Source organism: Salvelinus alpinus, chromosome 2, assembly GCF_045679555.1.
Source record: "Salvelinus alpinus chromosome 2, SLU_Salpinus.1, whole genome shotgun sequence".
Classification (NCBI taxonomy): domain Eukaryota; kingdom Metazoa; phylum Chordata; class Actinopteri; order Salmoniformes; family Salmonidae; genus Salvelinus; species Salvelinus alpinus.
In genome coordinates, this window is record NC_092087.1 from 96,248,981 (window position 1) to 96,273,113 (window position 24,133).

Here is a 24,133-nt window from a genome sequence, read left to right on the forward strand (position 1 = left end):
TATTGCTTTTTTCCGGATGCCCCAAACAATCGGAAAGGGGATTCATCAGAGAAAATGACTTCACCCCAGTCCACAGCAGTCCAATCCCTGTACCTTTTGCAGAAGGGTACCACATGAGGATGTCGTCCCTGTAACGCACAGCGTTGAGATTGCCTGCAATGACAACAAGCTTAGTCCAATGATGCTGTGACACACCGCCCCAGACCATGACGGACCCTCCACCTCCAAATCAATCATGGCCTTATTTCTATTACAGCATATTGGATGACAGTCATTCATATTCCATTCTCCCAGATCAATGTAACATTGATAGCTTTAGGCTACTACATGATACTCAAATTTTCCCTCTACCCATCATGAGGTTGCTACAACCTGGCCAATGAATGAAAGTTTAAAACATCGGTGCACAGGTCGAAGTGAAAGTTTAAAAAAAATACAACCAGATATAGCTAGCTCTCCCTCTCGCTCACTTCTTAATTTTTAAATAAATACATTTGTTCAAAACTCTTCAAATATTGTCTTTCTCTCTCTTTGAGTCAACTATTCACCATATTTTATGCACTGCAGTGCTAGCTAGCTGTAGCTTATGCTTTCAGTACTAGATTAATTCTCTGATCCTTTGATTGGATGAACAACATTTCAATACATGCTGCAAGAGCTCTGATATGTTGGAGGACATCCTCTAGACGGTGTCATAATTACTGTGTAAGTCTACGGAAGGGGGTGAGAACCATGAGCCTCCTAGGTTTTGTATTGAAGTCAATGTACCCAGAGGAGGACGGAAGCTAGCTGTCCTCTGGCTACACCATGGTGCTACCCTACAGAGTGCTGCTGAGGCTACTGTAGACCTTCATTGCAAAACAGTGTTTTAATCAATTATTTGGTGACGTGAATATATTTAGTATAGATTTACCTATAATGTTTCACTATTTAGATTTTTATGAAATTCACTGAGGGGGCGGCTCCTCCTCTGAGGAGCCTCCACTGCTCTCTGGGGTATAAACTTCCTTCTTAACCTGTTAACCTCTAACCACCTCTGAAGGCACTTTCTAACCGACTCTTATTATTGTATACTACCCTCATAAAGTACATTTCTGTCCTACAAACACATTAGAAAGGTAAGAACTGTGGGATTCAGATATAAAGAGCCCGAAATAGAGCAGATATTAAGAGGTTTGAAAGTCTAGGTTTGAGATCAAATATGTCATCAATTAGTGTTCCAAAAGGAATTTTAAAAAGATTATTTGACCTAATGGTGGCACTCTAAACGTGCAAATTCCCCTTGAAACACAGCCATTTGAAAAGTGCAGGGCTTGTGCAACGTCTTACAGGAATGATATACAGACGAGGAGAAAGCTGAAGTCTCTACTTATCCATTGATGTAAATATATCCTCTCTCTGATTCCCAGCGTGTCCACTAGATGGCAGTAGGTGATCACATGACATCTTGGTCACTTTTCTTTAATGAACTTTTTATTGCAACAATAATACCAATATTAAGTGTCAATACCAGATTGAGCAATCTGTATTTAGCACTAACTGAAATGTATTTAGTGCTTTATCCGGGAAGCCAGAAAGTAGAGCATTGCAGTAGTCTAACCTAGAAGTGACAAAAGCATTGATACATTTTTCTGCATCATTTTTGGACAGAAAATGTCTGATTTTTGCAATGTTACATAGATGGAAAACAGCTGTCCTTGAAACAGTCACCTTCACTGGTTGTCATGGTTTCATACTCCGAAATAGCCTATAGGCCTACAACAAGTTAGGATAGGCTACCTACCATTCGCCCCATCTCTAATTGGACCTACTTCACAGTAGTAAATTGAATAGTAGTAAAACAGATAAGCTATTTCAAGTAATTTGCTCTATAAGCTCCGCTCCGAAGTTAAACGGTGAACAGACAGTTTACCTTCTACATTGACGTTTGTAGGCTACGTCTGAATACTGTAATGTCAAATTTATCAAGTAGACAATATTTAATTTATCAACATAATACATTATACATATATCATAAACATTGCAGAATTATTTCCTCACCTTTTCTGGCCACGAGTTCATATTCCCAAAGTAGCCATACAACAAATGACCATACACATCTCTCATTTAATTGGGCCTATTAGATAAAGCAAAAACTAGAAATTATAATAGTCTATGCATCCGAAAGGGCGCTCGGTTTATAACATACAGCAGAATTTAACAGGTGAACAGACAGTTGATCTTTTGCATTGAAGTGTGTAGGCTACCACTGTATGTAGGCTTGTGTGCAGCTGCTCGGCCATGGAAACCCATTTCATGAAGCTCCCGACTAACAGTTATTTTGCTGAAGTTGCTTCCAGAGGCAGTTTGGAACTCGGTAGTGAGTGTTACAACGTAGGACAGACTATTTGTATGCACTACATGCTTCAGCAATCAGCGGTTCCGTTCTGTGAGCTCGTGTGGTCTACCACTTCGTGGATTAGTTGTTGTTGCTCCTAGACGTTTCCACTTCACAATAACAGCACTTACAGTTGACCGGGGCAGCTCTAGCAGAGCAGAAATTTGACAAACTGACTTGTTGGAAAGGTGGCATCCTATGACTGTGCCACATTGAAAGTCACTGAGCTCTTCCGTATGGACCATCCTGGACCAAATACACAATTAAAACAATTTCAAAATCTGAAATAATTTGAGGAAATTAGCTAAACAACTTTTCATATTTGTGCAAATCTATCTAAAGCCAAAAATTGACACAATTCAAAGGATATCAATCAACAAAGCGGTAAGAATATGTAGGCTATCACGATATGTTGAAAGCTAGCTGTATTGGATGCATGAACTGCTCAGTTTTGTGTCTGTGTCTGCAGGTATACAGACAAGGAGGCCTACAAAGTTATGTCAATTGGTATTGGTATGTTATGCAGATCACATGTACCATCCTCTTCCCTTACCTCTTCAATGAATATCCCATAGGCCTCTACATTATGGACAAGGCATGTGTATGAAAACCATTATCAAAACAGTTTTCATTCACATTCACCACAAAAAGCAAGGTATGAATACTGTCTTGTTGATGTTTTGTTAATCATCTGTATAATCACTATTTTTTGTATTCACAGACTTTACCCTCCCTAAACCTCTGAATACTACAAGACATCTTTTCCCTCACCATGCACTGCAAAATCATTCTGGCTATGGATACGGAGAACATCAACACATTAACATCAACAATAGTTGGCAGGGTAATTTGTATTTTTCTATCACAAAGTATAGTGGCTATATTCTCCAGTCCAGTTGGTGGCGGTAATGCAACATTATATTGGATGCCAACCGCCGTTAAACCCCACCAAAGAAGGAGTTACGCTAGCTAGAACAACAACAGCTGCCAGTTCAAAGTCACGCGTGATGGTAAAATCAAGATTTCTAACATATTCTGAAACGTTTCCATATGTAAACATTAAGAGTTGGATTATTTGTCCACGTCCACCAGATCATGTGTCAACAATAGCCATTTGTGCTAACGTTAGCTAGCCAGTAAAATGGCTACCCAAGCTAACTATCTATCCTACCAAGCAAATGTGTTTATCTTCAAGACACTGTTGTGAATGATAACGTTATTAGTTATTAAGACAGCAATGTGAATTGTCCATCTTCAAGATGTCATAAATATATTGGCACCCTTAGCTAATAAGTGAGCATGGCTAGTTAGCTTGGCCGTTATCTAAGGCTGGCTAGCTAACTAGTTAATTTACTTTCAGTATCTAATCATTAGCTAACTGGTCATTTATAGATTACAAATCAAATGTTATTTTGGTTCGCCGTTGCTTCAATATAACTTCTTGCTGGTAATTTGGTTATCTAGCTAGATCGTTTCATCCTAGTGAGAAAGGTGTCAGTGAGCTAAAGCTAACACAACTAGCTCAACATTGCTAACGCTAGCTGTGCGATTACCACAGCAATGCTAGCTAGCTAAATGTATTAGTAGATTCCTAGTGGTTGGAATATTTAGTTATATTCCTTTATTAACTAAGCTGTTCCAGTTGTGAAACTCACCTTACATTTTGTTTGTGCCTCTTTTGAATCCTACTATAGCCTTCCATGTCTGAACCCAAGTCCCCGGGTTCTTACTGTGGTGTTCCAGCACTGAGAAGCTCACAGTGGGGCCCAGAGATGGTCTTTGTGAAGCTGGAGGACTGTAGTCAACCACTGGAACTCAATGTGATAGTCAAAGAGGAAGAGGAGGAGAGGGAAGTCAAAGAAGAGGAGATAGGGATTAAAGAGGAGGTGGAGGAGAGAGCATTTAAAGAGGGGGAGATGGAGGAGAGAGCATTCAAAGAGGAGGAGGCGGAGGAGCGTGCATTCAAAGAGGAGGAGGAGGAGACCGAGGAGAGAGCATTCACAGCAGAGCAGAGAGCGGTCACCGAGGAGGCGAAGGAGAGTGCATTCAAAGCGGAGGAGGCGGAGGAGAGAGCATTCAAAGAGGAGGCGGAGGAGAGAGCAGTCACAGAAGTGGAGAACAGGGAAGAGGAGGAAGAAGTAGATGGTAACACTGACCCAGGTAAGTTCAGTTGTGTAGGATGGAGAGGTTGGTGCATTACATTTACATTTAAGTCATTTAGCAGACGCTCTTATCCAGAGCGACTTACAAATTGGCATTGACAGCCACAGGGGATTCCAGTACTATGATTGAGTCTTTCCACCAATCTGGTGCCTCTTTTTGAATAGTAACTTGCTTTCAACTAATTTTAAAGGGTCAGTGCAGTTAAAAATGTGACATTCCTGTTTTGAAAATAATTCCTGGAATTTCAGCCTGTTCAGGTGGGATGGAGTTTTTTGGCCCAGATCATGACATCACAATCTGATCTGAATGACCAGTCATCGTTTATTCGCACATGTATCCTCCTACTTTGAAGGGGCTTTAGTGCGGTATGCTCTATCCACCAATCAGGGCTGTGTATGTAAATATACTTTAATTTCTATCAACATGCCCACAAGATAGACTGAGCATTTCAAAGTCCAGTTGGAGGCTCAGGGAAATCAATGGTAACAAATATATTTTGAGTTATTTTCATGAAATAAAACACACACATAGTGATGTATTAGACATACAGTGATGATTTAAAAATACTGCTTCGGGGCTTTAACATTCTGGGCTTGTTTTCAGCTGGAGATTAGAGGCACAAGTGTAAAACACACGTTAGTTTGGAATTTCCTAATGTAAGAACATGAGCACTGGCATTTTCCAGCCCTAACGCCAGGTTCAGCAATGTACCTGTCTACATCAGCTCACTTGTGCTGAGGTGGGAGGGGTGGCAATATTGGAGGCGTGTCCTTAAAAACACTCGAAAATGTCAGTTTCATACAGCGCTAAAAGGAATGTTTCAGACCCACAAACAGCAGGTCTTCTAGGTAACACAGTGGATTTTGAGAGTGCAGCCTATCCAGCCATGACACACAGTGCCCATGGTAGAGAGATGTTCATTTTGTGCTGGTGAATCTCATAATTACAAACATCGAAACATTTTTGGTTTCTGCCCCCCCATTTCGTTTAATTTGACTAAAAACCAAGCATACCCCCCCCCCCCCCACACCCCTAAATTATGGCTGGTTTAGCAGCATCACATGTAGTAACCAAAATCATATCAACATATATTTTATATATGAAATTCTTCAAAGTAGCCATCCTTTGCCTCGATGACAAATCAAAATCAAAGTTTATTTGTCACGTGCGCTGAATACAACAGGTACAATACAACATTTCACCTTACAGTGAAATGCTTATTTACATGCTCTAACCAACAGTGCAAAAAAGTACAAAAAATGTATTAGGTGAACAATAGGTAAGTAAAGAAATAAAAACAACAGTAAAAAAGACAGTGAAAAATAACAGTAGCGAGGCTATATACAGTAGCGAGACTATAACAGTAGCGAGGCTATATACAGGCACCATATACAGGCACCGGTTAGTCGGGCTGATTGAGGTAGTATGTACATGTAGGTATGGTTAAAGTGACTATGCATATATGATAAACAGAGAGTAGCAGTAGCGTAAAAGAGGGGTTGGCGGGTGGTGGGTGGCGGGTGGCGGGACACAATGCAGATAGCCCGGTTAGTCAAAGTGCGGGGACACTGGTTGGTCGGGCCAATTTAGGTAGTGTGTACATGAATGTAGAGTTAAAGCGACTATGCATATATGATAAACAGAGAGTAACAGCAGCGTAAAAGAGGGGTTGGGTGGCGGGGGGGGGCGGCACACAATGCAAATAGCCATTTGATTACCTGTTCAGGAGTCTTATGGCTTGGGGGTAAAAACTGTTGAGAAGCCTTTTTGTCCTAGACTTGGCACTCCGGTACCGCTTGCCATGCTGTAGTGCCTTGCGGAGGCCCGAGCAATTGCCGTACCAGGCAATGATGCAACCAGTCAGGATGCTCTCAATGTTGCAGCTGTTAAACCTTTTGAGGATCTCAGGACCCATTCCTGAGGGGGAATAGGCTTTGCCGTGCTCTCTTCACGACTGTCTTGGTGTGTTTGGATCATTCTAGTTTGTTGGTGATGTGGACACCAAGGAACTTGAAGCTCTCAACCTGCTCCACTACAGCCCCGTCGATGAGAATGGGGGTGTGCTCGGTCCTCCTTTTCCTGTAGTCCACGATCATCTCCTTAGTCTTTGTTACGTTGAGGGATAGGTTGTTATTCTGGCACCACCCAGCCAGGTCTCTGACCTCCTCCCAATAAGCTGTCTCGTCGTTGTCGGTGATCAGGCCTACCACTGTTGTGTCGTCTGCAAACTTAATGATGGTGTTAGGAGTCGTGCCTGGCCATGCAGTCGTGGGTGAACAGGGCGTACAGGAGGGGACTGTGCACGCACCCCTTGGGAGCTCCAGTGTTGAGGATCAGCGTGGCAGATGTGTTGCTACCTACCCTCACCACCTGGGGGGCGGCCCGTCAGGAAGTCCAGGATCCAGTTGCAGAGGGAGGTGTTTAGTCCCAGGATCCTTAGCTTAGTGATGAGCTTTGAGGGTACTATGGTATTGAACGCTGAGCTGTAGTCAATGAATAGCATTCTAACGTTGGTGTTCCTTTTGTCCAGGTGGGAAAGGGCAGTGTGGAGTGCAATAGAGATTGCATCATCTATGGATCTGTTTGGGCGGTATGGAAATTGGAGTGGGTCTAGGGTTTCTGGGATAATGGTGTTGATGTGAGCCATTACCAGCCTTTCAAAGCACTTCATGGCTACGGACGTGAGTGCTACGGGTCTGTAGTCATTTAGGCAGGTTGCCTTCGTGTTCTTGGGCACAGGGACTATGGCGGTCTGCTTGAAACGTGTTGGTATTACAGACTCAATCAGGGACATGTTGAAAATGTCAGTGAAGACACCTGCCAGTTGGTCAGCACATGCCCGGAGCACACGTCCTGGTAATCCGTCTGGCCCCGCAGCCTTGTGAATATTGATACCTGTTTAAAGGTCTTACTCACGTCGGCTACGGAGAATGTGATCGCACAGTCGTCTGGAACAGCTGATGCTCTCATGCATGCCTCAGTGTTGCTTGCCTCGAAGCGAGCATAGCAGTGATTTATCTCGTATGGTAGGCTCGTGTCACTGGGCAGCTCGCGGCTGTGCTTCCCTTTGTAGTCTCTAATAGTTTGCAAGCCCTGCCACATAAGACGCGCATCGGAGCCGGTGTAGTACAATTCAATCTTAGCCCTGTATTGACGCTTTGCCTGTTTGATGGTTCGTCGGAGGGCATAGCAGGATTTCTCATAAGCTTCCGGGTTAGAGTCCCACTCCTTGAAAGCAGCAGCTCTACCCTTTAGCTCAGTGCGGATGTTGCCTGTAATTCATGGCTTCTGGTTGGGGTATGTACGTACAGTCACTGTGGGGACGACGTCCTCGATGCACTTATTGATAAAGCCAGTGACTGATGTGGTGTACTCCTCAATGCCATCGGAGGAATCCCGGAACATGTTCCAGTCTGTGATAGCAAAACAGTCCTGTAGTTTAGCATCTGCTTCACTTGACCACTTTATTATAAACCGAGTCACTGGTGCTTCCTGCTTTAATTTTGGCTTGTAAGCAGGAATCAGGAGGATAGAATTGTGGCCGGATTTACCAAATGGAGGGTGGGGGAGAGCTTTGTACGCGTCTCTGTGTGTGACAGCTTCCACACTCTTGGCATTCTCTCAAACAGCTTCACCTGGAATGCTTTTCCAACAGTCTTGAAGGAGTTCCCACATATGCTGAGCACTTGTTGGGTGCTTTTCCTTCACTCTGCGGTCAAACTCATTCCAAACCATCTCAATTGGGTTGAGGTCAGGTGGTTGTGGAGGCCAGGTCATCTGATGCAGAACTCCATCACTATCCTTCTTGGTCAAATAGCCCTTACACAGCCTGGATGTGTGTTGGGTCATTGTCCTGTTGAATAACATATGATAGTCCCACTAAGCGCAAACCAGGTGGGATAGCGTATCGCTGTAGAATTCTGTGGTAGCCATGCTGGTTAAGTGTGCCTCAAATTCTAAATAAATCACAGACAGTGTCACCAGCAAAGCACCATCACACCTCCTCCTCCATTCTTCACGGTGGGAACCACACATGTGGAGATCATCCGTTCACCTACACTGCGTCTCACAAAGACATGGCGGTTGGAACCAAAACTCTCACATTTGGACTCATCAGACCAAAGGACAGATTTCCACCAGTCTACTGTCCATTGATCGTTTTTCTTAGTCCAAGCAATTCTCTTCTTCTTATTGGTGTCCTTTAATAGTGGTTTCTTTGCAGCAATTCGAGCATGAAGGCCTGACTCATGCAGTCTCCTCTGAACAGTTGATGTTGAGATGTGTCTGTTACTTGAACTCTGTGAAGCATTTTTTTGGATTGTAATTTCATAGGCTTGTAACTCAAATTAACTTATCATGTGCAGCACAGGTAAGTCTGGGTTTTCCTTTCCTTTGGCGGTCCTTATGAGAGACCGTTTCATCATAGCACTTGATGGTTTTTGCAACTGCAAGTTCTTGAAATGTTCCATATTGACTGACCATGTCTTAAGGTAATGATGGACTGTCGTTTCTCTTTGATTTTTTGAACTGTTCTTGCCATAATATGGACTTGGTCTTTTACCAAATAAGGCTAACTTCTGTATACCACCCATACCTCTTGTCACAACACAACTGATTGGCTAAAACACATTAAGAAGGAAATAAATTCCACAAATTACCTTTTAACAAGGCACACCTTTTAATTTAAATGCTTTCCAGGTGACTACCCTATGAAGCTGGTTGAGAGAATGCCAAGAGTGTGCAAAGCTGTCATCAAGGCAAATGGTGGCTACTTTGAAGACTCTCAAATAAAACATATATTTAGATTTATTTAACACTTTCTTTGGTTACTACATGATTCCATATGTGTTATTTCATAGTTTTGATGTCTTCACTATTATTCTACAATGTAGAAAATAGTCAAAATTAAGAAAACCCCAGCAATAAATCGGTGTGTCCAAACTTTTGACTGGTACTGTAGGTGCTTCTTTTTATCCTGGCCAGCGGCTTGCTGTTGTGAACGGAGTGCCCCATGGTGGCGGTGGGGTTACAATATGGGCAGGCATAAGCTAATGCACAACCCCATGTCACAAGGATCTGTACACAGTTCCTGAAAGCTGAAAATGTCCCAGTTCTTCCATTGCCTACATACTCACCAGACATGTCACCCACTGTACATGTTTGAGATGCTCTGGATCGATTTGTATGACAGCGTGTTCTGTTCCCGCCAATATCCAGCAACTTTGCATAGCCTTTGTAGAGGAGTGGGACAATGTTCCACAGGCCACAATCAAGAAACTCTCCCTCAACGTCAACAAAACAAAGGAGCTGATCGTGGACTTCAGGAAACAGCAGAAGGAGCACGCCTCTTTCCACATCGATGGGACCACAGTGGAGAATGTGGAAAGCTTCAAGTTCCTCGGCGTACATATCACTGACAATCTGAAATGGTCCACCCACAACGCGTCTTCAACCTCAGGAGGCTGAAAAAATGTGGCTTAGCCTCTAAGACCCGTAACAAAGTTTTACAGATGCACAATTGAGATTATTCTGTCGGGCTGTATCACCGCCTGGTACGGCAACTGCACCGCCCGCAACCGCAGGGCTCACCAGAGGGTGGTACTGTCTGCCCAACGCATCACCGGGGCACACTGCCTGCCCTCCAGAACACCTATAGCACCCGATGTCACAGGAAGTCCAAAGCCATTGCCTGTTCACCCCGCTACCATCCAGAAGGCGAGGTCAGTACAGGTGCATCAAAGCTGGGACTGAGAGACTGAAAAACAGCTTCTATCTCAAGGCCATCAGACTGTTAAACAGCCGTCACTAGCCGGCTACCACCCGGTTACTCAACCCTGCACCTTAGAGGCTGCTGCCCCATTTACATAGATGGAATCACTGGTCACTTTAATAATGGAACACTAGTCATTTAAATAATGTTTACATACTGCTTTACTCATTTCATGTATTTTTGTCAATGCCACTCTGACATTGCTTTTCCTAATATTTATATATTTCTTAATAATATTGTTACTTTTACATTTGTGTGTATTGTTGTGAATTATTAGATACTACTGCACTGTTGGAGCCGGGAACACAAGCATTTCTCTCCACCTGAAATAGCATCTGCTAAATAGGTGTATGTGACCAATACAATTTCATTTGAACAGCCTAATCAACTCTATGCGAATGAGATGTCGCTCTGCATGAGGCAAATGGTGGTCACGCCAGATACTGACTGGTTTTCTGATCCACGCCCCTACCTTTTCTTAAAGGTTTCTGTGACCAACAGATGCATATCTGTATTCTCAGTCATGTGAAATCCATAGATTAGGGCCTAATGAATGTTTTTCAGTTGACTGATTTCCTTATGAACTGAAACTAAGTATAATTCTTGAAATTGTTGCATGTTGCATTTTTATATTTTTGTTAAATGTATTCAAGTAAAGTACTTAATTGTTACCTAGTAAATGATTTGATATTGATATAAAACGGCTGCATTAGGCCTTTAAACAAGTATTTTAAAGACTATTTCAATACTGTTCCTGATTCTAACCCCATATCTGTTCTTATTCCCACAGGAGAGATCTCCAACCCAGGTGCAGACAGTGAGCCCAGTTCCACAGCATCAGGAAACCATAAACAACACAGACGGAGGAACTCAAGACAGAAACATCACCACTGCATGGACTGCTTCACTAGTTTCTATGAGCCAGAGGAGTTGAGAAGACACACTTGTAGACCCCAACCCTGCTCAGATTGCAGAGGCAGTTGTATTTGTCCAACTCACCTCAAATCAAAACAGACTCAAAAAAGGAAGAAGGTGTACCCATGTGGTCAATGTGGGAAGAGATTTCAAACACCAAGCAAACTAAAGACGCACCAAAGAACTCACACAGGAGAAAAGCCATACCACTGCTCTGTTTGTGGGAAGGGTTTCAGTCAGTCGAACCAACTAAAGACACACCAGAGAACTCACACAGGACAGAAGCCTTACCACTGCTCTCAGTGTGGAAAGAGTTTCAGTTGGTTACACAGCCTGAAGACACACCAGATAACTCACACAGGGGAGAAGCCTTACCACTGCTCGCAATGTGGAAAGTGTTTCAGTCTGGTAGGAAACCTAAAGAGACACCAGTTAACCCACACAGTAGAGAAGCCTTACTGCTGTTCTCATTGTGGGAAGAGTTTCAGTCAGTTACACCATTTAAAGACACACCAGTTAATTCACACAGGAGAGAAGCCATATCACTGCTCTCAATGTGGGAAGAGTTTCAGTCATCCAAAAGACTTAAAGTCGCACCAGAGAACTCACACAGGAGAGAAGCCATTCCACTGCTCCCAATGTGGAAAGAGTTTCAGTCAGTTATCAACTCTGAAAAAACACCAGCTAACTCACACAGGAGAGAAGCCTTACCACTGCGCTCAATGTGGGAAGCGTTTCACCAGGTTATATCAACTGAAGGCACACCAGATAACACACACAGAAGAGAAACCTTACCACTGCTCTCAATGTGGTGATAGTTTCACCAGTTCATATTTCCTAAAGAAACACCAGCTAATTCACACGGGAGAAAAGCCATTCCACTGCTCCCAGTGTGGGAAGAATTTCAGTCATTCATCAACTTTGAAGACACATCAGATAACTCACACAGGAGAGAAGCCTCACCGCTGCTCTCAGTGTGGGAAGAGTTTTGGTCATTTATCAACTCTCAAGACACATCAGATAACTCACACAGGAGAGAAGCCTCACCGCTGCTCTCAGTGTGAGAAGAGTTTCAGCCAGTCATCAACTTTGAAGAAACATCAGAGAACTCACTCAGGAGGAAAGCTCTGTCATCAGAGCTAAAGACACTAGCTTATTCACATGGGGGAGAAGCCTAAACTCTGCTGTCAATATGGGGATAGTTTCACCAGTTTATACTAATAAAATATAACACCAACTAATTATGACTAACAATAACTTACCTGGTTACTTAAAGGGGGTTAAAACTTGCAAAGGAGTGTGGAACATGTTGTCTGTGTGGAAAGCTTCAGTCAGGCATCACATTTGAAGACGCAGCATTTAACTCCCACTGTAGAGAAGCCTTACCGTGTTCTGGAGTTGTTTGAATATTGTTTATTGAAATGAAGCTGGTATGTTCACAATAAGCCATTATCACTTTTTCAGGAATCACCAAAAAGTCAGCACTGCAGAGAAAAGGCAGTTTGACAGAAACTGTGTTTATTTTGTTGGTGCTTAACAGACATGTCTTGTCAATGTCAGTATTTCCACTATACAGCTGTCTTTTTGGGCAATACCTTCTACACCAGCAGACCTTCAGCAGTCACAGCGGACAATTCAATGAAGATGTATTTGCTATTGTGGAATCCATAGCTAATATCTGTCCATAGAGAATCCTCAGTAATCAGACATCATATATTCTAGTTGGATTTCTATAATCACTTTTGTTTTTTTAAGTTGTAAAAATTATATAATTTAGTCACACAAAAAAAATGTATGTAACAATAACTTCTAATTAGCGGGAATATAACCAAAAATGAATAAACATATTGTATTTCAATTACTAAGCTCAGCCTCCTGTCTTAGTTTATTATGGAAGGTTGATTATTTCTGGTGCTTTACAGGTAGGCTATACTGTAAGTAAGGTAGTGGCGGTCGGTGCTGTTTAACATGAGGATGATTATAATTTGTATTTTTTTATGAGCCTTATTTCTATTACAGGAGGATTTGTTTATGCCTTTTACAGGATATTGTCATTCATATTCCATTCACCCAGTTGAATGTAACATCTATAGGTTTAGGCTACTACATGATACTCATTTTCCCTGTACCCATCGTGAGGTTGCTACAACCTGGCCTATGAATTAAAGTTTAAAACATACAGTCCCAGTCAAAAGATTGAACACACCTACTCTTGGCAGTCACTCAACCAGCTTCAGTATGAATGCTTTTCCAACAGTCTTGAAGGAGTTCCCACATATGCTGAGCACTTGTTGGCTGCTTTTCCTTCACTCTGCGGTCCAACTCATCCCAAACCATCTCAATTGGGTTGAGGTCGTGTGATTGTGGAGGCCAGGTCATCTGATGTAGCATTCCATCCCTCTCTTTCTTGGTCAAATAGCCCTTACACAGCCTGGAGGTGTGTTGGGTCATTGTCCTGTTGAAAAAACAATTATAGTCCCACTAAGCGCAAACCAGATGGGATGGCGTTTCGCTGCAGAATGCTGTGGTAGCCATGCTGGTTAAGTGTGCTTGAATTCTAAATAAATCACTGACAGTGTCAGCTGTTATTGGTAATGGTGAGATGTTAGCATGTCGGGGATCCCCTATTATTGGTAATGGTGAGATGTTAGCATGTCTTGGGGATCCCCTATTATTGGAAATGGTGAGATGTTAGCATGTCTTGGGGATCACCTGTTATTTTAATGGTGAGATGTTAGCATGTCTTGGGGATCCCCTGTTATTGTAATGGTGAAAGGTTAGCATGTTCCTTGTTATTGGTAATGGTGAGAGGTTAGCATGTCCCCTATTATTGGTAATGGTGAGGGTATGATCTTTGTACCATTTATATTTATCTTGTCTCAAATTAAAATATCACGTTTTGCCATCTCCCAAAATAAATGCCATCTCCTCCATCTTGGGTTACAAACACTACACTGGTCTGTTCAGTGGCAGGGTAAGACTGTCTTGGGGATCCCCTGTTATTGGTTAGCATGTTTTGGGGTATGATCTTTGTGCCTCTAATTTTCACACTCACCATTATTATTCATGATTTGTTCAGGAGGATCTGTAATCATGGTAGCATCAACATTAATGTAGAAGTGTTCAGAAACATATTCTATTATTTACAATAAGTGACTCCAAAATGAAACAACACATTATTTACCATTTATTTATATTGGGCACAACATAATCTGAAACACAACTAAAACAAACTTCAAATGCATCCAACAAGTACTACACTTTTGACTACGTTAATACACATATACTGTAAGTGATTTTGTCCCAATACTTATGACACCTTCAAATGGGAGGACTAGATACATAAAGTACTTTCATTTTGTGAAGGAACATTTTATGTTTGTGGTTTTCTAATAACCAATTTGACTGGGTTCATGCAAGTGACTGATTGATCGTGCCTGGGAGGAATCCTCACTATCAGTATAAGCAATTTGGCAGCACGCCCATAACATTGTTTTGCCAACTGAAAGAGATGCCTTAGTTTCAAGGTCTCAGCTTGGAGCGAAGAGGCCTCGTGAGGTAATGGTTGGTCACATACATGAACCAAATGTTAATGATGAATTAACTATGAATAATGAATAAGTTAAATCATGCAAATATAACTTGTCTGTGTAAGCAGTCTATATGAGAACTAACGGGACTGCCGTTAGAGCTCCCGACCGACGTGTACTATGGTGCATTAAGTTTGTTGGAACCTCTCCAGCTTGCTGAAAGTAAAGAATGATTCATTTAAGATTGACTTCAGGTGTCCCTGGTGGTAATTTCCACGACAATTCCTAAACGGTACAACATATATGTATGAAAATACCCTCAAATAAAAGGTGACATTCTGAACTGTCACCTCGTATGAAACAAAAATATTTTCACCTCATATGAAAAAAGAAGAGGCTACGCAAGAAGCCTTTTCTAGCCTGCCACTGCAAAGGTTGCTTAATGTCGTACAACCATGCGGAAGTCTCGCAAGGTTACATTTTGTTTCGCTATGCGGATTCCAGTGGTAATCAGTCTGGGCCCGGTTTCCCGATAGCGATGGAACTTAAGCCTCGTTCACATCATCCATAAACACTCCGTTACATTGCCCCTGATGTCATGCATTTTAATGGAGACGTCCACAACGGAGTGAAAACGCAACCCCGCCTTGTGGTTCAAGGTACCGTTGCGAGACGGACACTGCATACGTTGACATTTTTCAAACTTGACGTTGTCTTTAGTCCAGCCAGAGTCCGTTGAAGAACAGGAAGTTACCAAAACAGAGAAGATTAAAATATCTGGTTTTCGGTGATGGCTTTATGAGATAGCTAGAAACTTGTAAACAATTACCCATTCCTATAAGAGTACTATTTTATTACTAATGTTAAATAATATACATTGGCTGCTAAGCCAATTATATTATGACTGTCACCTCCCGTTTAAGTTTATTGTGATAGTAATGAAGTTTATTGTGCTAGTAATGATGTTTGTTGTGATAGTAATGATGTTTATTGTGATAGTAATGATGTTTATTGTGATAGTACTGATGTTTATTGTGATAGTAATGATGTTTATTGTGATGCAATGATGTTTATTGTGATAGTACTGATGTGTATTGTGATAGTAATGATGTTTATTGTGATAGTAATAATGTTAATGTTTTGATGATGATCGTTAGGTGGAGGTTGCTAGCTACAATGGTATCTTCAACTTAGCCTAGCTTTTAGCTAGCTAGCTGCTCAGCAGTGCTCGCTGTGCCCTGAATTCCCCGTTTAACTTTTTTCAGGTTGGTGCCTTTAAAATTAAATCTGAAATATTATTAAATTAGATCATTTTTCCTACAGATTTACAGATTTAATTTTCCAAATTAAGAAAAAATATATATAGTAATTGGATAAGTCTCGACTCCCCTGAGTTAATACTTGTTGGAAGCACCTTTGTCAGCCATTACAGCTGTGAATCATTTGGAATAAGATGTGACCGAATTTTCACAACTGTTAGGGCTACATATATCCATTGTTTTTGTCAAAATTGCTCAAGCTCATTAAATTTGGTTGGGAATCATTGATGGATTGCAGTATTGAAACGTAGTCTCTGATTTTTAAGCAAATTTAAATCAGGATTGAGACTAGACGATTCCAGAACACTTATAACACCACTTTGAAATCCATTTTGGTGTATCTTTGGAAAAAACATTTGTGTAATTGTCTGGCTGAAAAGTTGTATTCTATCCCAGGGTTTTCAGAAGACTGAGACTGGTTTTCCTCTAACTTTTTACCTTTCATATTTCATTGGATCCTGACAAACTCCCCACTCCCAGCCAACGGCAAGCATACCCATAACATGATGCTGCCACCACAATACTTGATAATAGACTGTTTCAGTCTGTGTTGGATTGGATTTGACCCAACCCTGTAGTTTTTAATTTATGCCAAAAAGTTTTGTCTTGCAGTATTACTTAACAGCCTTGTTGCTAACAGAATGGGAGTGGATTCTTTAACACATGCTTCTTCCTTTTCACTTTATCTTACAGGCCAGTAACATGGAGTGAATCAAATCAAATTGTATTGGTCACATGGTTAGCAGATGTTAATGCGAGTGTAGTGAATGCAATGATGTTGATCCCTTTTGGATTTTTTAAGTATTGTGGTGGCAGCATCATGTTATGGGTATGCTTGTTACCGGCAGGGAAGTGGATTATGAATAGGTTCTGAAAGAGGAAACATTAACTACTGGAGGAAGGGAGGTCAGCTAGAAAGTCAGTCTGTTTGCCACATTATTGTAGCTATTAGAAAGCTATTCATCACGAAACTTGAACAAAAATGGATTTTCATGACATTTCATCCAGAGATGGGTCCTTTGGAGGAAGGATTGTTGACATATATTTGACAATTGTATCTTAAAGCATATTTGAGAATAACTAAGTTGGAACATTCAGTAACAGCTGAACGGAACATGACGAGAGGCTTCTAAACAGCTTCTACCACCCAAGCCATAAGACTCCTGGACATCTAATCAAATGGCTACCCAGACTATTTGCATTGCCCCCTCCTTTTACGCCGCTGCTGCTCTCTGTTATTATCTATGCATAGTCACTTTAATAACTCTACCTACATGTACATATTACCTCAATTATCCCCGCACATTGACTCTGTACCCCCTGTATATAGTCTCGCTATTGTTATTTTACTACTGCGCTTTAATTACTTGTTACTTTTATTTCTTATTCTTATTTGTATTTTTTTTAACTGCATTGTTGGTTAGGGGCTTGTAAGTAAGCATTTCACTGTAAGGTTGTTGTATTCGGCGCATGTGACTAATACAATATGATTTGATTTGATTTGACAGAGCTCCAGAGTTCCTCTGTGGAGATGGAAGAACCTTCCAGAAGGACAACCATCTCTGCAGCACTCCACCAATCAGGCCTTTATGATGGAGTGGCCAGACGTAAGCCACTCCTCAGTAAAAGGCACAGGACAGTTTGCCAAAAGGCCGCTAAAGGACTCTCAGATCATGAGAAAGAATATTCTCTGATCTGATGAAACCAAGATTGAACTCTTTGGCTTGAATGCCAAGCGTCACGTCTGGAGGAAACCGGGCACCATCCCTACGGTGATACAGGGTGGTGGCAGCATCATGCTGTGGGGATGTTTTTCAGCGGCAGGGACTGGAAGACTAGTCAGGACCAAGGGAAAGATGAACCAAGCAAAGTACAGAGAGATCCTTGATGAAAACCTGCTCAAGAGCACTAAGGACCTCAGACTGGAGCGAAGGTTCACCTTCCAACAGGACAATGACCCTAAGCACACAGCTAAGACAATGCCGGAGTGGCTTCGGGACAAGTCTCTGAATGTCCTTGAGTGGCCCAGCCAGAGCCCGGACTTGAACCCGATCGAACATCTCTGGAGAGACCTGAAAATAGCTGTGCAGCAACGGTCCCCATCCAACCTTACAGAGCTTGAAAGGATCTGCAGAGAAGAATGGGAGAAACTCCCCAAATACAGGTGTGCCAAGCTTGTAGCGTCATACCCAAGAAGACTTGAGGCTGTAATCGCTGGCAAAGATGCTTCAACAAAGGACTGAGTAAAGGGTCTGAATACTTATGTAAATGTGATATTTCAGTTTTTCATTTGTAATACATTTCTAAAAACCTGTTTTTGCTTTGTCATTATGGGGTATTGTGATGTCATTATGGGGTATTATGATGTCATTATGGGGTATTGTGATGTCATTATGGGGTATTGTGATGTCATTATGGGGTATTGTGATGTCATTATGGGGTATTGTGTGTAGATTGACAAGGGGAAAAACAATTGAATACATTTTAGAATAAGGCTGTAACATAAAGACATGTGGAAAAAGTCAAGGGGTCTGAATATTTTCCAAATGCACTGTATATCTCATGTTAATGTATGTGTGTGTTTGTATGTGCAGGTTTCTTACATAGATCATCCATGCTGCATAACGCTCTTTGAGGTTATACAACACAGAGGCTTCATTCAGGTAGGTCATCATGGCCATGTCTTCAATCTTGTCGTACTTAGGGGGGTTCATCTCGTAGATGTCTGCATCTTTGAACTCTTTTCCTTCCTGAAACAGTCAGAAATCTAGATTACACGCAGATCAAACTGGACATGACTGAATGCTTTTTGCTCATTAAATACAAGTTGAATCATTTAACAAATGCATATCCACATTTAATCCAACTACTTAGTTATCACCCACTGACACATGGCGAGTCAACATAAGAAATGTCATTTTTAAATAGCAGCAATAGAAATGAAGAATATATACTGCCTACAAAACAAAACGCTTCTCAATCTATCTTTTCTTAGGATCGGACCCTTTTTTTCTTAAATTTTCACCTAAAATGACATCCCCAAATCTAACCGCTTAGCAGCTGATCTGGCTTCAATAAAACTGATATCAAATAAATAGGGAATAGTTACAATAAAGTAACAGATTCCTTTACATTACATTTAAATGAATCCCACCGCCGACCCACTCATTAGGCAGGATTAGGCGTCTGCCCATGTTGGCAGATTGACCAGGGCGGCATTTTCTAAACTGACCAAGACGTACCTCCAACAACACATAAAACATCATTCTGCCCAAAAACCATGACAATTTCTCTCAACAAGTGCCATATGGGCATTTTAGGTGAGCTCTGATGTCGCCCTTTGATAACCAGTGGCAACTTTGTCAAAGGCAGGGGCACAAAATATTTTGCTTGTCCATTCCCAACGCGCCTCTCCAGGGTTCTTTTGGAGAGAAGCCAACTTTTCATAATGTAGCAGATATAGAACATGGTAGAACAAGTATGTGGCCTTTTCTGTATCCTACTGGCTGGAAACAAATTGTATGACAATGTAATGAGATGGACACTTTACATCATGCGGGTTTCTCTGATCAAATAGCCTAACCTAGATGGCGCTCAATCAAATACAAAATGAGCTGTCATGTTAACAAACATTTCCTAAAAACAGGAGAGTTCAAAATAAAATGGACAAAATGGAATGGACAATCACAACTGTTGTACAGGTGTTTCACCCCATTGTCATGATCAGTGGTTTCAAGTTTGTATCCATACATTTTTGACAAGCTGATCATAGCGAAAAATATACTACTTTTGGATTTCCCGCTGTGTAAACACATTGAAAATAGGCTCATGATGACGCCTGATGAAGTTGGGGAGGTGATATTCAGAGCTTAAATTGCCAAATGGATTAGTCACAGGAATCAGGACTAATAAAGCCAATGCAACGGCCTGTTTTACAAACACAGGGCCTACCACATGGATGGGCCTACCACATGGATGGGCCTACCACATGGATGGGCCTACCACATGGATGGGCCTACCACATGGATGGGCCTACCACATGGATGGGCCTACCACATGGATGGGCCTACCACATGGCTGGGCCTACCACATGGATGGGCCTACCACATGGATGGGCCTACCACATGGATGGGCCTACCACATGGATGGGCCTACCACATGGATGGGCATTCATAATATCCTATTGCAGGCCAACATGGTAGGCTACAGCCCAGTACGAATGAGTCAACGTCTTTTGGACGTCGTTTTTTGGTGTTTTACAAACGGTAGGCTTACCACATAGATAGGCATTCATCAAATTACATTTTGGGCAACACTGTAGGCTACATCTCAGTAAGCACAGACCGACCTCAATGCATTTGAGGGATTCCAACAACAACAAAGTGGCCACCCCAACAAAGCGTTCACATCAGCTGAGGGATTAGGCTGGAGAAATGTAACCACTCAAATGCATAGACAGCTATGGATGTAAAGACTGACCATCCAGAACATCAAAATTATAGTGTTAACCCTTTACACTTGGAGGAATTGGCCCGTATAGACGGGCCCACATGTAAATGTTTCTAAAAGAAAATAAATATGAGAAGCATAGGCAAAACCATGGTAACAATTTAAAAGGGAACACTTCTCAGAAAAAAGTTCTCAGGAAACAGGATTTTTGCATTTGAATTTTGTCCCAGATTAGGCACACATTAACCTCTCGTGGACAGACGACCTTAAAATGGTTATCGATCATCTGACAAAATAACGCTACATTTTAGTTCTGGGTTTAACCGATATTATGCGCACATAAATGGGAAAAGAAATGACAAATGTGATATTGATTTATCATTAGCCAATTTGCATTATCCAATATATTTTTGGCAGATATACACTTCCATAATGATTAGAGTTCCCCTCCTGCCTACTAGTGGTGAAATTCACATTGCGGATATTACTAAGGTTATTGATGTTGAAAAAGATTCACCCCCTTTCTACACTGATCAGCAGTTTACTACGAGTTTCGCCTTCTGCCAGGCCCAGTTCATTGCATTTCATTGCCTTAGACTGCTGCACCACTCGGTAGGCCTACTTTGTCATGTTTTCTGTGGGACTGTAAAAAAAATGTATTAACCGGTTCACACGCTTTTAAAATAACAGTTCTATTGAAAAACATTATAGATCACTTCCGTTTCTGTTTTCTGTTCCTCAAAAATTGTATTTATTTTCCGGTTTTCGGTTCTGTTCACCGAACTGGTTCCAACCCCTGATGTAATGTAGCTTTTACTAGCTAGCTACCACATAGCTAGGTAGCGAACAACTTCATAAAACCACTCTGTAAAGTAGTTTGTGCTAACTAGCTATATGGAATTCATATTACTGTTTGGGCCTGTTTTTATCATACTAGCTACAGATCCAACTCATAGACTAACACGTCTGGAGAGGAGACAGGAGATAAAGAAAAGGAGTTTGAGAAGAAAGCACTCAAAAAGGAGGAGAGAGGAGTCAAAGAGGGGGTGGAGGAGGGAGGAGTCAAAGAGGAGGTGGAGGAGGGAGGAGTCAAAGAGGAGGTGGAGGAGGGAGGAGTCAAAGAGCAGGTGGAGGAGAGAGGAGTCAAAGAGGAGGTGGAGGAGGGAGGAGTCAAAGAGGAGGTGGAGGAGGGAGGAGTCAAAGAGGAGGTGGAGGAGGGAGGAGTCAAAGAGGGGGTGGAGAAGGGAGGAGTCAAAGAGGAGGTGGAGGAGGGAGGAGTCAAAGAGGAGGTGGAGGAGGGAGGAGTCAAAGAGTCACAGAGCAGGTGGAGGAGAGAGCATTCAAAGAGGAGGTGGAGGAGAGAGCATTCAAAGAGCAGGTGGAGGAGAGAGCATTCAAAGAGCAGGTGGAGGAGAGAGCATTCAAAGAGGAGGTGGATGAGAGAGCAGTCACAGAGGAGGTGGAGGAGAGAGGAGTCAAAGAGTCACAGAGCAGGTGGAGGAGAGAGCATTCAAAGAGGAGGTGGAGGAGAGAGCAGTCAAAGAGGAGGTGGAGGAGAGAGCATTCACAGAGGAGGTGGAGGAGAGCAGTCACAGAGAAGTTAGAGGAGAACGCAGTCACAGAGAAGTTGGAGGAGAGAGCAGTCACAGGGGAGATGGAGGAGAGAGCAGTCAAAGAGGAGGTGGAGGAGAGAGGAGTCACAAAGGCAGTGGAGGAGAGAGGAGTGAAAGAAGGGGAAGAAGAGAGACCTGTCAAGGAAGAAGAGGAGGACTCTGGACAAAGAAGTAAATACATTATAAACCTCACTCACCAGAGGGGTCTATATGAGAGCTGTTTTAATATATTTGTATATAATATGAGACCTCTGAGGGGTCTACTACACAGCAGAATCAATGAGTTAGCCAGCTAACTTTGATAAGCAAAAAGACCAACTGATTTTCAAGTTAATTAAGAAAGATAAACTTCAATTTGCGTTTTTGGTTGTTAAATCATTAATCCTGCTAAGTAGTATACCCCTCTGAGCTCTCACATTTTTTAAAAACAATATTAAAAACAGCAACAAAGTTCAGTACAAACACACACATATCACCTATAACGACAACCTGCCATTAAATTCTATATATGATCTTTACTAAATACACACGCATGAATAGAATAGAATTTGACTGTGTTATTGACTGAGTGTTGTTGTATTTCTCTCTCTCTCCAGGTGGGGGAGCTGTGGGCTGACCTGGTACCCAGTGTGACCAGTCTCCTGGGGGTCCTCCTGTAGTAACTAATGGACAAATCTCCATTGAAAATTATTTTTAGGCTTAACTTGTGTTTGGTAAACCGCCCTTTCAAGTTAGTCAGGTTTGTCAGGCATATGTTTTTGATAGGTTTAAATAGCCTTACCCAGCGCCCCACCAAGACCCTGTGCTCTCTCCAGCCCCAGACCCCCTCTCCCAGCCCCCTCTCCCAGACCCCCTTCCACCCCCCTCTCCCAGACCCCCAGATCCCCACCCAGCCCCCTCCCATCACCATTATCGTGGTGATAATACAAACAACAGGTATCCTGAATGATGCCCAAACTTAAACTTAACCTACTTGAAGAGATATCAGTGAAGGTGTGATGAATGAAATGGGTGATAATAGTGTCTATTCTGACACAGACTGAGTTACCCCCCCCCCCCCCCCCCAATAGAAGATGGAACCATGACCCCTAATAGAAAGAAGAAGTGCAAAAACTTGCATTCATTTTTTATTTAACTAGGCAAGTCAGGTAAGAACAAATTATTATTTACAATGCCTCCCCTCAGCTTTAGGCTGCTGCAACAGTGATGACGTGACAAACTATTAAAACGGTCTTCAAGCCGTTTCACATACGATCTGAGCTGAAAATTACCATAACCTCCCAACAACTTTGTAAAAATATAATATTATCCTAGAACGATTTAGTGAAGTTCCACAATGATCGCATCGTATGTCGCGCAGCCATGACGGTCTTGAGAACATGACTGTATCCTTGCTGTCACGGCACATATCGTTCTGGGCCAGGTTTTCCAAAAGCATCTAAAGGCTAAATTCATCGTTATAACCTTCGTAGGAGCATCGTTAAATCTACTAGCTGTTTCCCAAAATCATCGTTATTGACGTTGCACTTGAAAATGCTCGTAATATAACGACTGCCTCCGAACACTGGAACAACAGCTAATTGCATCGTTCGATTGGTTTATTTTACCCTTCTGCATCACTTTATACAATACACATCTCGGGTAAACATAGAATCATCGTTTATCAGTTTCTCTGTGACCGATGATAACTCCACAACAAAGTTGACTACAAATACAAAGTTGGCAATATCTTTTCAATTGATACAAACAAGCAACATATAAAACGACGCTTCAAATGAAAAACGAGATGACTGCATTCAAATATAAATAGTGTGCGGAAATAGGCCTATTTCAATCATATTGATATACATTTCATGTTCAATTAATTTAGTTATATTTTGCTACTTGTAGGCTACTGTCTGTAATTTGTCTCAATTTATTTATTGACGGGTAGCCTAACCTGTGCGCAATGATGTGCCAAATCGGTGATTTAGTGCCGTTTTATTGGGTAAGGATTA

The 24,133-nt window shown here is 41.9% G+C and overlaps 1 protein-coding gene across 1 annotated transcript; it reads left to right on the forward strand.

Annotated features, from left to right (window-relative positions):
• Window positions 1–3,258: 3,258 nt before the first annotated feature.
• LOC139568329 (zinc finger protein 436-like) lies at window positions 3,259–13,090 on the forward strand. Its single transcript, XM_071390088.1, has 3 exons — window positions 3,259–3,387; window positions 4,072–4,537; window positions 11,101–13,090. The coding sequence occupies exons 1-3, from the start codon at window positions 3,286–3,288 to the stop codon at window positions 12,366–12,368; spliced, it is 1,836 nt and encodes a 611-aa protein (XP_071246189.1). The 5' UTR covers window positions 3,259–3,285; the 3' UTR covers window positions 12,369–13,090.
• Window positions 13,091–24,133: the final 11,043 nt, after the last annotated feature.